The sequence below is a fragment of the Mesoplodon densirostris genome, chromosome 14 (assembly GCF_025265405.1).
Source record: "Mesoplodon densirostris isolate mMesDen1 chromosome 14, mMesDen1 primary haplotype, whole genome shotgun sequence".
In the NCBI taxonomy this organism is placed as follows: Eukaryota; Metazoa; Chordata; class Mammalia; order Artiodactyla; family Ziphiidae; genus Mesoplodon; species Mesoplodon densirostris.
Genome location: NC_082674.1, coordinates 29,436,936 through 29,453,881, shown reverse-complemented (window position 1 = coordinate 29,453,881; position 16,946 = coordinate 29,436,936). Strand labels below are relative to the sequence as shown.

Sequence of the window (16,946 nt, the reverse complement as noted above, 5' to 3'; positions counted from 1 at the left end):
TTATGATGTGGAATAAAAGTAACTTTTCTTTCTTTAAAAAACAGCATGGAATTCCCAAGATACCTAGTCTTAACCCTCTGATACAAGATTAGAAACAATTAGCTCACTTCTGAGTCTACCATAGTCAAATCAAGCAGAAAATTAAGCAATTATGTGTGTGTTTGCTTAAATTATGTAAATAATTATCTTAATAGGCCACTTTGCTTTGCTTTTGCAGATCCAAGCCCTATCTGACTTAAGTGGTTTATTTATTTAGATCTAGAACATTTTGATGAGGCTGTTTGGATGCAGCAATATTGGTGAAGCTCCTTAGATGTCAAGACATTTTGATTACTCTTTAAAAAAAAAAGAAAAGAAAAACCCTGTTGAATTTACAGCTTTAAAAAATTATAATGTAGGGCTTCCCTGGTGATGCAGTGGTTGAGAGTCCGCCTGCCGATGCAGGGGACACGTGTTCGTGCCCCGGTCAGGGAAGATCCCACATGCCGCGGAGCGGCTAGGCCCGTGAGCCATGGCCGCTGAGCCTGCGCGTCCGGAGCCTGTGTTCCGCAACGGGAGAGGCCACAACAGTGAGAGGCCCGCGTACCGCAAAAAAAAAAAAAAAAAAAATTATAATGTAACATGTAGAACAGATATCCACCCCCTAGTCTCAGCCCATCCCAACTCCACTCACAATGAAATTTTCTTTCTCTAAAGATAGCAAAAGAAATGTCAACATCTCTGGAAACAAAATTTCGGAGGGAAAAAGAAAGTCGAAGACAAAGACCCGAGAAAATAAAAGTCCAAAGACACTCCAATTTTAATACTTATTCTTGTAATACCCTCATCGGTCAAATTTTGGAGGACTCCTCCAGCTGATTTCATGGAGTATTGCTGGATGCTGTGGTTCCCCGTCCTAACACTCTTGAGACTGTGGAAATACCCTTATAAGAAATTTATATTAATACATATACCAGAAAATAGAACATAATGCACATGATGAACATAAAATGTGCAACCTGGATCAGACAAAAAGTATAATCATTTACAGAATCCATTTAGCTCATCCAAATGTGATCCAAGCCTCCTGGTTTCTCTTCAGTTGCAAACTCCTATGAACTGTCTGCATCTATTCTTACTATATATCTGGAGGAGCCTCTATTAATGCCACCTGGTCCCCTGAATGAATGTGCTGTCAGTCTTCCCCAGTGTCACCTTCTGACAGTCTGTTGTGCTCAGTAGAGCTTATTTTTATTTTGTAGTCCCCCACCCTACCAATTCAACAGGAGGTGGACTTGGTCTGTTTTCTTGAAGGCACCTTTTCCTCTTTATTTTTTTTCCTGTGTTGGGCCAGAGAGATTTCCATCTCTACTGAATTTCTTCTCCTCAGAGTTAGCCCCTCAAACTCAAGTCTTCAAATGACAACAGTCGATTTTATCAATCTTGCATTACTTTCTAGTGAAGTCAATGTATATAATGCAGCATAAAATACAGTTTGAATCAAAAAGTAAGATAGAAGAGATAATTAACAAGTTAACAGTCCATCAACAATTACTCCATACAGTGTATGAACTAATTTTAAATGTCTGATTTGAATCCACTTTAAAGAGATCAGATGTTGAATAAGCAGGGCATATCTGTACAGGGCAATTCTAACAACTGATTCAATAAAGCCACTCTGTTTAGAAAAAATTGTGGTTAAATATACATAGCATAAAAATGATCATTTTAACATTTTTAGGTGTTCTGTGAGTTAAGTTCATTCACAATATGTGCAGTCATCACCACTATCCATCTCCAGAATTTTTTCATCCTCCCAAATGGAAACTCTGTACCCATGAAACACTAACTCCCCCTTTCCCCCTCCTTTCAGCCCCTAGCAACCACCATTCTACTTTCTGACTCCATGATTTTGACTACTCTGGGTACTTTGTGTAAGTGCATATGGTATTTATCCTTTTGTGTCTGGCTTCACTTAGCATAATGTCTTCAGGGTTCATCCATGTTGTAGCATGTGTCACAATTACTTTCCTTTTTAAGGCTGAATAATATTCCATTGCATATATACGTATATATATACACACACCCTATTTTGCTTATGCATTCATTTGTCTGTGTACATTTGGGTTGTTTCCATTTTTTGGTTATAAAGCCACACCTTAAAAATTTTTATAGAGTTAGATTTACATGCAATAAAATGTACTTGTTTTAAGCTTACTGTTTGATAAATGTATACACCTACATAGGCACCATTATCATCAAGTCATAGAGTTTTTCCATTACTCCAGAAGTTTTCCTTGTGTCCTTTTGCATTTAATTCTCCTACCCCAAACCATCCTATGCCCTGGGCACCAACCATCTGCTTTCTGCCACAGTGGATTAATTTTGAGAATTTTTTAGACCAGAATGATCTTGATTGGTAATGAGACAATTCAGAATAAAGGGTTCAGTAGATATGGGCAAGATAGGCTCCAGGAGACAAAGATGCTGAAATACATACAGGGACCCCAGTGACAGAGGTACTGAACTCAGGTTACTTGTGCACAAAAATGTCAGCTTGATTGATTAAGGTTAGGACCAACTTTCCTGTGGGAAAGTTAGAGATGAATGTTGATGTGGAAAAACCAGGATCACAATCTTCTGAAGAGAAGAAATAATACAGAATATATTACATTCCCACTGTTATGGTTCTTTTGTTCATATTTTGTCTTACTCATAGTCCTAAAGGAGGCAAGAATAGCTGATGGGAAGAAGAGTTGCTGGGAAGTGGGCTAAGGTTGCTGTCAGGAAATTATTAAGTGAGGAGGTTTAGGGAGTAGTGAAACTATAGGTAATAGTTAAATCCATTTCACCTGTAACTTGCCTTCACTAATCAAGGCCATTTTAATTGTTGTTAAAAAGACTTGCAGGTCCTGTAAGCTGCATGTAGCCTAAACAGTAAGATGTTTGCGCAAGTCGTTTTCCAGGAATTGGTGTTAGGTGTGTCTAGTTCCAGATGAGCTGGTTAAGACTGGGTAGGACCACCCACCCTCCAACTAGGCATGCCTGCTGGGTGACCTTGTGATGTTAGAGGGCTAAAAAGTCAGATTGTGCTAAGGCCTCCACTTCTGAACCTGCATAGGCCTGTAGCTTAGTTCCACCTGTGCGGATTAACCACAGCTTTTTTCAATCAGGCTCCTCAGGCCCCCCACGCCCCCCACGTCCCCCACGCCCCCCACGCCCCCCACGCCTCCCACGCCTCCCACGCCTCCCACGCCTCAGACTGCCCTGCTCCTTTAGTCTTTATCTCATAAATACCCCAAGCCCCTTGTCTTCCTGAGGCGGGTTTGAGACTGGTTCTGTCTCTACTTTGACTGCCTTGTGAATAAACCCTCTGTTTCCTGGCATTTCAGTGCTTTTGCTTGCTGCCCGTCAGGCAAAATGAACCTGGTTCTGTAACAAATGTAACTGGGAGCTGGATTTTCTAAAAAAAAAAGCAGTTTGAGTGGAGGACCAAAAGGACTAAAGGAAAGAGCAGGCGTAAGGAATTGAGGCCACAACCGGGTGGAATACAGACTCCTGCTGGATGTCCTTGAAGCTGTGGAGCCCTGTGCAGCCCCCAGGTACCCCATGGGGAGAGAGGTGTGTGGAAGGCTTTGAAGTACTGCTACTTTATAATTTAACCTGGCTCTGAATGTTTTACCATTTAAACTTTTCTGTTGTTCCTCTTTCGTGTTTACAGCCATTATTTAAAATCTACAGAAGCACCAATTAACATTTTATTCCATACTATAGTTTCTTTCTAGTCTCATTGCTCTTTCCCCATAAAGTAGCACAGTTTTCTCCTAGGCACGTTTTTGGGGAGCACTTTTCTTTTTGCGGTACGCGGGCCTCTCACTGTTGTGACCTCTCCCGTTGCGGAGCACAGGCTCTGGACACGCAGGCTCAGCGGCCATGGCTCACGGGCCCAGCCGCTCCGCGGCATGTGGGATCTTCCCGGACCAGGGCACGAACCCGTGTCCCCTGCATCGGCAGGCGGACTCTCAACCACTGCGCCCCCAGGGAAGCCCCTGGGGAACACTTTTATAGATTGTGTTGAGTGCCAAGATTACTATAGGTGTGCTAATATAAATTAATTAAGAAAAGTGATTCAAATCTTGTTTTTGCAATGGGGTATTCAAACTGTCTGGGGTGATACCAGGTAATTTGCATTTAATTAAAAGTGAAAAGCCTCCTATGTGGAAAATTTGACTAAAATAAAATTCTGAGACCACTAAAGCTAACCCAATAGCAATTTATTTGCAGGCATATGAAAAATTTGACAGTTGTTACATTTGGGTGGGAAGAGTAAGTAGTTTTGATTTCCACTAACAAACATGCACATGCCACACAGGTAAGTGGAAATACAGGCCAAGAAAAAAAATATTTTTTGCCTTAGCTATGTACATAATTAGAAGAGTCTGAGTCAATTCCATAGCTTCTCATGACTCTAGCCCAATACCTAGAGAAAAATAGATCTTTGATACATTTAGAGTATCACTTCTGAGTAATATTCAAATAGGTGAATGTCAGCTGAGCTAATGTTTTCTCATCAACCCCAAAGCTATTGACCATTGAGTAATTAGTTCTAGCTCTTGGCTAGTTAGAGCTCAACATCTGCTCCCTTCATGGTTTCAAAGGAAATGGGAAGGTAATGATATTGCCTTTAAAGTAATTATCATCAGTTCCTTAGGCTTGATTTATAGAAGTATCTTGTTAAATATGGGACAAATCATTGAAATACGAGACAAAATTCATCAGAATGGTAAATAGGAAATTTTGGTATTAACATGTATTCTTTTTTTTAAAATTTATTTTTTAATTTAATTTTTTTTTTTTTTTTTTTTTTTTTTTTTTTTTTTTTTTTTTTTTTTGCTGTACGCGGGCCTCTCACTGCTGTGGCCTCTCCCGTTGCGGAGCACAGGCTCCGGACACACAGGCCCCGCGGCCATGGCTCGCGGGCCCAGCCGCTCCGCGGCATGTGGGATCCTCCGGGATCGGGGCACGAACCCGTGTCCCCTGCATCGGCAGGCGGACTCTCAACCACTGCGCCACCAGGGAGGCCCTAATTTAATTTTTAATTTATTTTTGGCTGTGTTCGGTCTTTGTTTCTGTGCGAGGGCTTTCTCCAGTTGTGGCGAGCGGGGGCCACTCTTCATCGCGGTGTGCGGGCCTCTCACTGTCGCGGCCTCTCTTGATGCAGAGCGCAAGCTCCAGACGCACAGGCTCAGTAGTTGTGGCTCACAGGCCTAGTTGCTCCACAGCATGTGGGATCTTCCCAGACCAGGGCTCAAACCCGTGTCCCCTGCATTAGCAGGCAGATTCTCAACCACTGCGGCACCAGGGAAGCCCCTAACATGTATTCTTGAGGATAGGTTTCCACGTTGTCGAGACATGGACAGAGCATACTGGGAAAATCTTATTTTCTATTATTAACTTCGTATTTATTTTTCAGAATAGGAATTCATCTTTTATGACCCAACTATGTTATGATTCCTAGATGAAGTATTTGATTACTGCAGTCCAAAGACACTGCTTCTGTCAGCTCCTAGGTATTTGTTGCCTCTACATGTTCACACTCCCTTAGAATTATCTTTTCCCCTGATTTTTTTTGATGGTAAAATACATATAACATAAAATTACCATCTTAACCATATTTAAGTGTACTGTTTAGTGGTATTAAGTACATTTATATTCTTGAGTAACCATCTCCAATGCTCTTCATTTTGTGAAACAAACTCAATACACATTAAACAGTAACTCTCTACTCCCAGTTATACTTTTTGGTATAAACGCTTTCCAGTTTTATCACTGTAACTGCATTGTAAGCCCGTTGTAGGGAGCAGTCATGTATTAGTTATAAAACATACACATTTGGTACTTACTGTCAGGCACTGTTCCAAGTGCTTTGCAAATAATAACTCGCATAATTGTTCATCTTTGTATGTTGTAGAGGGTCTAGCACGTGCTTTACACGTGGGAGACAAAATATTTGTGGAATGAATTTTGGTACCATTTAAGCATTTCCAAGTGACAGTGGCTGTTCTTCTGGTTGAAAAGTTACCAAAGGAACCAGGTTACTTTGGGGAAATGATTTGGGGAGTAATCTGACACTGGGTGCAAGTTTAAAGAAGTCCTTTATTTTAGCCACATTTAGGCCAGGTTCCAACTAAGGAAATCTTAGAGTAAAGCTATTCCTGAATGACAGACTATAGGAAGTGACTCAACGCAGTTAAAGTTTTCCTTTCTACCGGGACCAGCGCTCAACTCAAAGAAGACTCAGGAGAAGGGAAGACCCCAGGGCTGCGAGGCCCGGGACAGGTCCAAGCCTCCGCCGGAGATAGGGGGTGGGGCCTCGGGCGGGGCGGTGCTTCGGGGGCGGGGCCAGACGGCGGGGCGGGGCGGGGCGGGGCGGGGCGCGCGACTGCACTAGGCGGCGATGGCGGCGGACGGGGACTGGCAGGATTTCTATGAGTTCCAGGAGCCGGCCCTGAGCCTCCAGGACCAGGAGAACTGTAACGCGAGCCCCGAGGCCGAAGCAGGGCCGGGCGGGGGAGGCGACGGCTTCCCAGCGCTGGCCTGCAGCTTGGAGGAAAAGCTGAGCCTGTGTTTCCGTCCCTCTGGTCCGGGTGCTGAGCCCCCCAGGGCGGCCGTGCGGCCCATCACCGAGTACAGCCTCCTGCAGGGGGACGAGTGAGTGCGGGTCCAGGCCGGGAGCGGGCGGGAGCCTCCTCTGCCCCTCGTCCAGCCCCTCGCCCTGTCCGCCGGCCCTCAGTCAGCAGTCTCGGCGGGACTCTGGCCGCAGGCTCCTCCCCGCACCCTCCTTCCGCCTCCATCAACTCCGGGGTCCCGCCCCTCCGTGTTCTCCTACCTCCTTCCTTGGAGCTTTCGGCCTCTGCGCCCCTGGCGATTTAAACCCTGCTCTCCTGGCCCCCAACGAGCCCTTAAACGTCGTCCTCCTTCCTAGAAACCAACCCCTGTTTGGTTTGGAGGGAATCTTGTACAGAGCCCCGTAGTTAGAGGTAGTATGTCCTCGGGCACATGTGTAGACATTCATTCATTCAACCAGCCTTTTTTTAAGCGCCTGCTACGTGCCAGAGGCTGCTTCTCACTGGGAATACCAAGATGACTGGACATTACCCCTTTCAAGCAGAGGGCAACCTAGGGTGGGAGCTGGATTTGTAAACATTTGTACGGGTGTGACAAACGCTCTAATGGATATATGTACAAAATATAGGAGATTTTGTGTGTGTGTGTGTGTGTGAGTGAGAGTGAGAGGAAGGACTTCATAGGGAAAGAAGTGTGAAAACTGGACCCTGATGGGTGAGTGGGAGTTTGCCTGGCAGGTGAAAAAAGGTCTAGCATTCTAGCTCAGGGATACAGCACATGCAAAGGTACCGACGTTGAAGCAGCGTTTTTGCCACAGGAATTTTTTGGCTCCGTCTGAGAGCCTAGGTTGAGTGTGAGTTCCCACAGAGGCATAAAGGAAAAGCTCTGGTTATTAATGGCAAGGATCTCCTAGTCTGGTAGGGAGACCAATGCATAAACAGGTAATTATTACAGAATCATCTAAGTGCAATGATAGGAAATTCGCAGGGCTTTATGAGAGCTAGGGGAATGGAGGGACAGAGGTTATTAACTGCCCAGAAACCCAGTTATAATTTGGTTAGATAAGGGTTGTAATTAGGTACCATAGTTTTACTCCAGAAGATACAGAAAGGAATGATGAGAGTGAGGGAATTTGACAATATTGTAATGTAGGGGGAGAGGAGCCCTGGAGAGGCTGAGGGTGAAATTATGGAGTAAACACTGAGGTTGTGGGTAGGGGTGGGTTTTCAGAGCATTGAAGGGATGGAGAGGTTAGGGAAGAATTCTTTTTTTTTTTTTTTTTTTTTTTTTGCGGTACGTGGGCCTCTCACTGTTGTGGCCTCTCCCGTTGTGGAGCACAGGCTCTGGACATGCAGGCTTAGCAGCCATGGCTCACGGGCCTAGCCACTCCGTGGCATGTGGGATCTTCCCGGACCGGGGCACGAACCCGTGTCCCCTGCATCGGCAGGCGGACTTTCAACCACTACGCCACCAGGGAAGCCCAGGGAAGAATTCTTGAGAGGAGGATTCATGGGCATAGAAGGGGGCTTGTCAGTTTCCTCTGTGAATCAGAAGATTTATCAGGAAGAGGGGGTTGGGAATGGGGGCCTGTAAACATAGCTTAGCAGTGGTTCAGGCCCAGCTATGCTTGGAGACCATATCTTTTTTTTTTTTTTTTTTTAAAGAAGATGTTGGGGGTAGGAGTTTATTAATTAATTAATTTATTTTTGCTGTGTTGGGTCTTCATTTCTGTGCGAGGGCTTTCTCTAGTTGTGGCAAGCGGGGGCCACTCTTCATCGCGGTGGGCGGGCCTCTCACTATCGCGGCCTCTCTTGTTGCGGAGCACAGACTCTAGACACGCAGGCTCAGTAGTTGTGGCTCATGGGCCTAGTTGCTCCGTGGCATGTGGGATCCTCCCAGACCGGGGCTCGAACCCGTGTCCCCTGCATAAGCAGGCAGATTCTCAACCACTGCGCCACCAGGGAAGCCCCGACCATATCTTTTCATTGCTGCCTCTGTACAGTGTTCTGCCCAGGCATAGAAGGAAGTTTCTGATTGGATATTATACACACAGATATGCATGCAATCAGTGGCAAAAGATGACATTTTAAACAGTCTATTCCCAAAGATAAGGTAGTGTTATACATAGATTTATATACTCGGAATCACTAGACTCAGGACATTCTCTGGATTTTAAAATTATATTTATTATATATTTGGGTTTATCAAGAATAACTTCTCAAAACAGATTAGTGGTTTGTACACAGATAAGATTCCCTATATTTGCATCACCTGTACTGTCTGAAAAGTAGTGTATTTTAGCCTTTGCTTAAATCTTCAGTTGATATAAAACTTAAAAGTTTTGTTACTCTTGAAAATGGTATAGTAGATGTTATGTTGGTGGTACAGCATGTCCCTTGATTTGGGAATGCATAAGAGAAATCTCTGTCTCTCTTTTCTGAGCTGGTGTTGCTCACCACTCTCATTGTCCCTATTCTATTGCATAAATCTGCTCTCCATTGCTTGATAGAGTCCATTCCTGTTTCTTTCACTAGAGAGAGCTGAGAATTCTTTCACCCAGATAGTGCCTTGCCTTAGGGCACTTTATTTCACTTCTGAGTCCCGGTTTTAGTTTTGGTTAAATACAGATTGTGCTTGTCTGCTAAAGTTTTACTTTAGAAAGGTCTGGCGTGGGATTCAATGTCAGCAGCACTTTGACCTTTGGAAAAGAGCTGCCCTGCTAGTTGTTTATGACTGGCTGTAATACTTTATGATAAGGACGAAGGCAGTTCATGTCTTGACTGGAGAATTCTACAAATCTTTCAGTTAACTCGGCCCTGTGTCCTTCCAACCACAAATGTTCTGGCCCTGGTGAAGACAGAGGACTGTGAATTGTGCTTCATTTTCTTGGTAGATCAAATTCACCCACAGTCAGTTCTACATGAAATCTTCCACTGCACTTGTCCTCTTACTATAGCCTCATTTAAGAAGGAGCAAACAAGCAGACAAAACAAACCTCAAAAACTCTGGACTGTCTTCACCTACTAGAATATGCTAGTAGTTCCTACCCAGGGTTAGATACATGGTCAGTTATTCAGTATTTGCAAATCTTTTACCCAGGAAGATGTGGGCCAGAAACCCAGCAAGTTTAGCATCCAGAAGTGTTGTTTCCAATTTGAGCATGCTGGCATTAGAGGAGATGATTCCTGCAGAGAGGAGGATAAGGATGAACCATGCATATGGGAGATTATCTGGATAAATGAGTCAGTTTTCTAGAGCTTTTTGGGTTCACATTTTCATTGAGGCTAATGTGCATTCCAAAGCCAAACATCATTTTGGGATTTTTGGCAGTTGTGGTCACATTGCTTCTTCTCTTTAGCACCAAATCCCAATTCGTTAAATCAGTATGCTGTTTCTCTATTTTAAAGCTTGCATTCTTATTTTTATGTCCCTGGTGGTCTTGTTTTTGTATCCTAGTATCTTACATGCTTGGAAAAAAGACCCACCCAATTTTTTAGTGTCTTATTCACAATTGGATACCTGTTATAAATGTTAGGGTGTTTTTTTGTTGTTGTCTTTTTCTTTATGACTTCTATGTGTGTATCTCTGGCCATTAAGTAGCTTATATGTGTAGTGTTTAACTTTACTTACCCTAATTAAATTTCATCTCATTTATATTTCTGAACTCATGTTTTTCATATAATGTCATTTAAAAAAATGCTGGTTAATACTTTGGGGCTGAAATGAATTTTGGTCATGAAATTGGAGTTTGCAGTCTTTTTTCCGGTGTGGTTTGGGACTTTTCTCAATACAACTCATTTGAATTAATGCTTAGAGTAATAGAGCTGGAAGGAATGTCTGCTATTCTTGTCCAAGCTTCTCGTTTTAAAAAGTCCAGCTAATACCTACAGAGGTTAAGGGACATGGTCAAAGACTCATTGAGGATGAATGTAGACAAGTCTGTTTTCTGAATTTAGTCAAGTGCCCTTTTCATTTTACCCCGTTGCCTCCCCAAAATGCTGTTTGATAATAAGGAAGGGTAACTGCACTGGGTATAATCTGCATTTTATTGTGAACTCCCTTTCTTTCCCTTTTCATCTTATCTTAGTCTTAGCCTATTATAAATTAGATATTAAACCCTAGTCTCACATTGAGACTGAATTCTTTCTCCAGAAAATTCTTTCTCTTTGGTTAGAGAGAGATTATTCATTCTATGAAATAGTCTATATGTTCGGAAGTTACAAAAGAAAAATAAGTATAAAGCACAGTGTATTTACTACCTCTTTTGGCTTGAGAAACATTATTTAACCTTCCTGTGCTTTAGTTTCTATCTGTCAAATGGGGATAATAACAGTTCTTCATAATACTGTTTTTGAGGATTAAATGAGTTAATGTATGTAAATTGCTTAGAATATATGTAAATTGCTTACTTAGAGCCTGGCACACGATACAGTGGAAATGTCAGCTCTCAGCTTTTTTTTTTTTTTTTTTTTTTTTTAATTTTATTTATTTATTTTTGGCTGTGTTGGGTCTTCGTTTCTGTGCGAGGGCTTTCTCTAGTTGCGGCAAGCAGGGGCTACTCTTCATCTCGGTGCGCGGGCCTCTCACTGTCGCGGCCTCTCTTGTTGTGAAGCACAGGCTCCAGACGCACAGGCTCAGTAGTTGTGGCTCACGGGCCTAGTCGCTCCGCGGCATGTGGGATCCTCCCAGACCAGGGCTCGAACCCGTGTCCCCTGCATTAGCAGGCAGACTCTCAACCACTGCGCCACCAGGGAAGCCCCAGCTCTCAGCTTTGTGAGAGTTTTCTATGTCCTGTCACCTTCCCTCAGGACTTCTTGTCAGGCCCAATGATAGGATTTTCCTTTTGTCTTATTCTGGAGCCTCTACCTTTTTTTTTTTTTTTTTTTTTTTGCGGTACGCGGGCCTCTCACCACTGTGGCCTCTTCCGCCGCGGAGCACAGGCTCCGGACACGCAGGCCCAGCGGCCATGGCTCACGGGCCCAGCCACTCCGTGGCATGTGGGATCTTCCCGGACCGGGGCACGAACCCGTGTCCCCTGCATCGGCAGGCGGACTCTCAACCACTGTGCCACCAGGGAAGCCCCTGCTTTGATGCTTTTTTGTTCTCTCTTTCACTGTAGTACTAGGTATCTGTTAAATAATGACATACAGAATGTTAACTTTCATTGATTGTAGTTTTCTTCTTTTTAAGGATTTGGAATGCCCTGACAGATAATTACGGAAATGTAATGCCTGTAGACTGGAAGTCATCCCATACTAGGACCTTGCATTTGCTTACTCTGAACCTCTCAGAAAAAAGGGTAAGTTAGGAATTGCACCAGTAATTTCTGAATAACTGATTCTGATAATGGAACTAAAAAGTAGCATTTCTGTTTAACCACAATTGGTTGAGTTGCTTCTTATTTCCAAGCTTATGGCAATTGGAGTGGCCCTCTTTTGCCATCTCGGTTCTGCTACTGTCAGCTTGCTAGCACTTCCCTCCAATTCTTCCCCAGCACACACTCAACTTTTTTATGTTTAGGTAAATTCTCATCACCTGTGTATGAACAGCAATGATCAGCATTTTTTCCAGCTTAAATAACAGTTTTGATGTGCTGAGAATACTCAGTAAGAACCCTAGCCTTTGATTTAATATATAGAAGGTACTGGAATATCTACAGAGAATTAACTTTCTGATGAATTTAATGACTTGCTAGATGTGACATATCGTCTGAAGATTGTGTTTTTCTGTGAATATTGGGGAACCTTTACAAGATTTCAGTTCTTGGCTTTTTAATGTGTTCTTGGCTAACTGTTGGAGGCTGCTATATATATCTTGGAACTGAAAGTGAAGACACCTTGAGTAAGAAGTGTGAGCACAGGTGATAGGACAACAAGGCAGACAGAAAAACGAGGAGAATTGCTTTAAGTGGAAAATCACAGTGTGGTTTAAAACTGATGAGAAACGAGGCTAAATGGAAGTTTCGGGGCCTGACTCTTTAAATTCTTCATCAAATAGCAGTGTAAACTCATGCCAGGTCTTTTGGCAGGCTCTATTTCATTAAGTGTATTTGTGTAATTACTGGGAGTATAATGCAGTAGGGCTGTGAGTATTTTAAATCATTTTCTGAAATGATTTTCTTAAAAATGTGATTCAGAAAAGCTTGCTCCCTACTATTTTCTCGTAAAATATATAATTCTGACTATATTTCTTTGTATTCTAGTAGATATAGGATTTATTATTTGTTCCAATTATTAATCCCCTTAAGCTGTTTTGCAGGCTGACCTGACATACATTTAGGGAAAGGAATAAAACAAAATATCTTATGATCTGTGTTCTGTTTATTTGCATCTTAGCTATCATTCTGGGCTTAGTTCAAGTTTCCCTTCCTCTCTGAAGCTTCCTATTACTGTTTCAGCCTTTGCTGATCTCATGGAATTATATAATTTTAGAGCTGGAGGGACTTTAAAGGACACTTAATCCAGTCTCTCATTTGGGGGGATTCCCATCTACAGCGTCTCTGACAGATGGTCATTTTGCCATGGCCTCAATCCTGGCACGGAAGGAAAATGCACTCCTCTCTGGGGGAATCGGTTACGCTTGTTGGGGTGTGAAAATTGTAAAGGACTTATCTGTCCCACAGAATTGAGCCTCCTAGTCTCCTGCGTGCTGGTCCTCACAGTGCTTTGTCTGTGTCTCAAATCATTATTGTGTTCTCTTACTATGTATCTGGGCCTGTCATTAGATTGTAACCTCCTGGTAGGTATCTTTGTCTTTCAGTAACCACCACTGTGCCTGGCACATACTGATTACTAAGACAAGTTGAGTGAACAAATGAATAATCTCATCAGTGAGGCTATATAAGGTCAGATACCATGGTGGAAAGTTTTTTTTAAATGTTTTCTATATTATTTAACATAGTGTTGAATCCACAATAGCCAGTCAATGAGTACTTTTTTGTTTGACATGTTAAAAAATAGTAGAGATCTTTTTATAGTTTCAAAGGGAAGTACATTGGTAGCATGAATGGAACACTCTAACCCAGTTGCAATGAATGTTGTTATTTGGTTACCTCTGGGGACGTCACTCCCTTTATCTGCCTTTTGACTGTTTTCAGTGCTACAGCAATGGCATAGCCAAGGGTAGTGATTAGTAATGATGTGGAGTTTAGTACTAGTACTGGTTGTGAAAGCCTTACCTGGAAAACTCAGCAAGTTAAAATGGACAAGTGATCATCTAACATCTGTCTGTCTTGACATGACTACCCAGGTGATGAATACAACTGAGATGAGAAGTCTAGTCCTCAGGAATGAGTAGCACACATTAAGTTCCTGAAGAACAAATGCACAACAAGCTACGAAATAAGAAGCAACCATGTTATTAGGTAGCATATAATTAATGTTTTTTTTTTTTTTTTTTTGCATTACACGGGCCTCTCACTGTTGTGGCCTCTCCCATTGTGGAGCACAGGCTCCGGACGCGCAGGCTCAGCGGCCACGGCTCACGGGCCCAGCCGCTCCATGGCATGTGGGATCTTCCCGGACTGGGGCACAAACCCATGTCCCCCTCATTGGCAGGCGGACTCTCAACCACTGCGCCACCAGGGAAGCCCCAGAAGCATTCTTTAGATATTCCAGTTGTATAACAGTGTCTGTATGAAATTTTTTTAAAATTAATTTATTTTATTATTTATTTATTTTTGGCAGTGTTGGGTTTTCGTTGCTGTGTGCAGGCTTTCTCTAGTTGCGGCGAGTGGGGGCTACTCTTCGTTGTGATGCGCAGGCTTCTCATTGTGGTGGCTTCTCTCATTGCGGAGCACGGGCTCTAGGTGCACGGGCTTCAGTGGTTGTAGCGCATGGGCTCAGTAGTTGTGGCTTTTGGGCTCTAGAGCGCAGGCTCAGTAGTTGTGGTGCATGGGCTTAGTTGCTCTGCGGCATGTGGGATCTTCCTGGACCACGGCTCAAACCCATGTCCCCTGCATTGGCAGGCGGATTCTTAACCACTGCGCCACCAGGGAAGTCCCCTATATGAAATTTTTGACAAAAGGGGAAGAGGTTTCTTTTTGGTTAGGATGAGAAAAACAGGAAACCGTAGTTCCCTAGATTTGTTTTTAATTTTTTTTTCATTGATGTTTAAGATGGCACACTTCTAAATTTGATGGGTCTTTTCTAGAGTAAGGCAACTGGTACATTCCAAGTTCTTACATGGGCACATTTTTTCCATTTGAGGCAGCTTCAGTTTTATAGAGGGAAACAGAACCATGGCTCTGTATCTAAACCTGGCATAGGAAGGAGTGATGGGAATGCTTGGCAAAGAGGCACATTGATGCCGAATGGGAGCGTGAATGATGATACCCATGACAGCCAAGGTTAGTTTTCAAAGCCCGAAAGGGATTCCAGCCCTTAGCATATGCCATCTCTGTGGGGAATGGGCTTGGCTCCCTCTCTGGAAAGATGGTCTGGGATCATTATTTCTGTTGTCATGGAAATTTATTCTAATGGCTTATTGGTATCACTCATGTGTTTTGGCAATAGCTGTAAACCTGTTCTAAATCCAGTGCCATTCTTGATCATGCTTATGTGATAGAATGCTTCTAAATCATTTTGCCTTGGGAACATCTCCTGTGCTGTGTTTTTCCTTCTATCATGAGGATTTCTTCAGGGACAGGGACTTTGTTTAATGCACCTTTTTATCTTCAAGAGTAGAAACAGAAGATAATAATGCCTTCCTTAGGAGTAATTTTAAAATGAAAATTTTCACTTGTCTATAAGGGGGAAAAATAAGACAAAACTATGGTCCTCAAGTCACAACATAGAGTTGTGATTTTGGGGGAGGGTGTTGAAGTTTTAGGATCAGTGAATGTAATTGTTAGGTACTCTGCATCATCGTACACCCTCGTGTGGCACTTTTCATCTCCACTTCTACTATCTTGAAATCAAACATCCTCTCTCATCAAGAGCCAAATCTCTTGACCTTTCTCCTTTCTTATTAACAGGATAACTGTCTAGTTTAAAAAAGTGAGCTAAAGCTATAGGACTTAACATGAAAAAGCAGCCTCTGCCCTACTTACCTCATAATCTTTGATTTCCATTTACCTGAGGCAACCGCTTTCAACTACTTCAACTGTTTAGTCCAGCAGATAACATTCTCCTATCATTTTACTTGATTTTATTCAACTTTAGACTTTATTCATTTACTTTCTACCCAGAGGATGATGGTTTAGCACTCTCAAAGTCTTCCCTCTAGCCCTCCAACCACAACCCTCACAAAAACTTTTGCTTCCGTCATCTTCCCAATATAATTATGTCAAAAATTTTGGTTATATTAACCTTCATAATTCATATTGACCTTTCTTTTAAAAATTAATTAAGTTATTTATTTTTGGCTGTGTTGGGCCTTTGTTGCTGCACGTGGGCTTTCTCTAGTGGAGGCGAGTGGGGGCTACTCTTTGTTGCGGTGTGCGGGCTTCTCTTTGCAGTGGCTTCTCTTTATTGTGGAGCATGGGCTCTAGGCACACGGGCTTCAGTGGTTGTGGCACGAGGGCTCAGTAGTTGTGGCTCGTGGGCTTAGTTGCGCCACAGCATGTGGGATCTTCCCGGACCAGAGCTTGAACCCGTGTCCCTTGCATTGGCAAGTGGATTCTTAATCACTGAACCACCAGGGAAGCCCTATATTGACTATATAAATGTTCACATTTAAGTACATTTTATGATTGCATGTCCTCTTTTTTTTGTTTTTTTGTTTGTTTTTCTTAAGGTAGTAATAATTGCCTTTTTGTGGTTATCATTAGCTCACAAATTCAACCTCAACAGAGCCATAAAAGTCATTTTAGGGCCTCCCTGGTGGCGCAGTGGTTAAGAGTCCGCCTGCCGATGCAGGGGATACGGGTTCGTGCCCCGGTCTAGGAGGATCCCATATGCCGCGGAGCGGCTGGGCCCGTGAGCCATGGCCGCTGGGCCTGCGCATCCGGAGCCTGTGCTCCGCAACGGGAGAGGCCACAACAGTGAGAGGCCTGCATACCGCAAAAAGAAAAAAAAAAAAAAAAAAAAGTCATTTTAGTAAGTGAAACACACTAGGTAATCTGTCAGGCTTTCTTTCTCTTTTTCTTTCATGCTTTTCTTGATTGCTTCTGCAGTAACAATTCTAATCTGAACTGGCTACTCTCCAATTTAGCACCACAGTCATCATTCTGGGATCTTTATTTCACTGTCATTATAAGAATTCCCTTCACCTCTTTCTTGTGTTAGATCCTATGTCTGCTTCTTTTTTGGTTGTCCTCCTGGTTTTAATGGAACATACTCTGCGTGGCTTTCTGAGAAAGGGTACCTGAGAGGTAAATTCTTTGAGAAATTGAATGTCTG

The 16,946-nt window shown here is 43.0% G+C and overlaps 1 protein-coding gene across 2 annotated transcripts in view; it reads left to right on the top strand.

Annotated features, from left to right (window-relative positions):
* Window positions 1-6,422: 6,422 nt before the first annotated feature.
* The window catches only part of FEZ2 (fasciculation and elongation protein zeta 2), a 52,773-nt gene continuing 42,249 nt past the window's right edge, over window positions 6,423-16,946 (top strand). For both annotated transcript variants that reach the window (XM_060117585.1, XM_060117586.1), the window contains exons 1-2: window positions 6,423-6,690; window positions 11,797-11,905. In XM_060117585.1, the coding sequence (XP_059973568.1) occupies window positions 6,437-6,690; window positions 11,797-11,905 (363 nt within the window). In that variant the 5' untranslated portion in view covers window positions 6,423-6,436. The remainder of the gene's footprint in view (window positions 6,691-11,796; window positions 11,906-16,946) is intronic.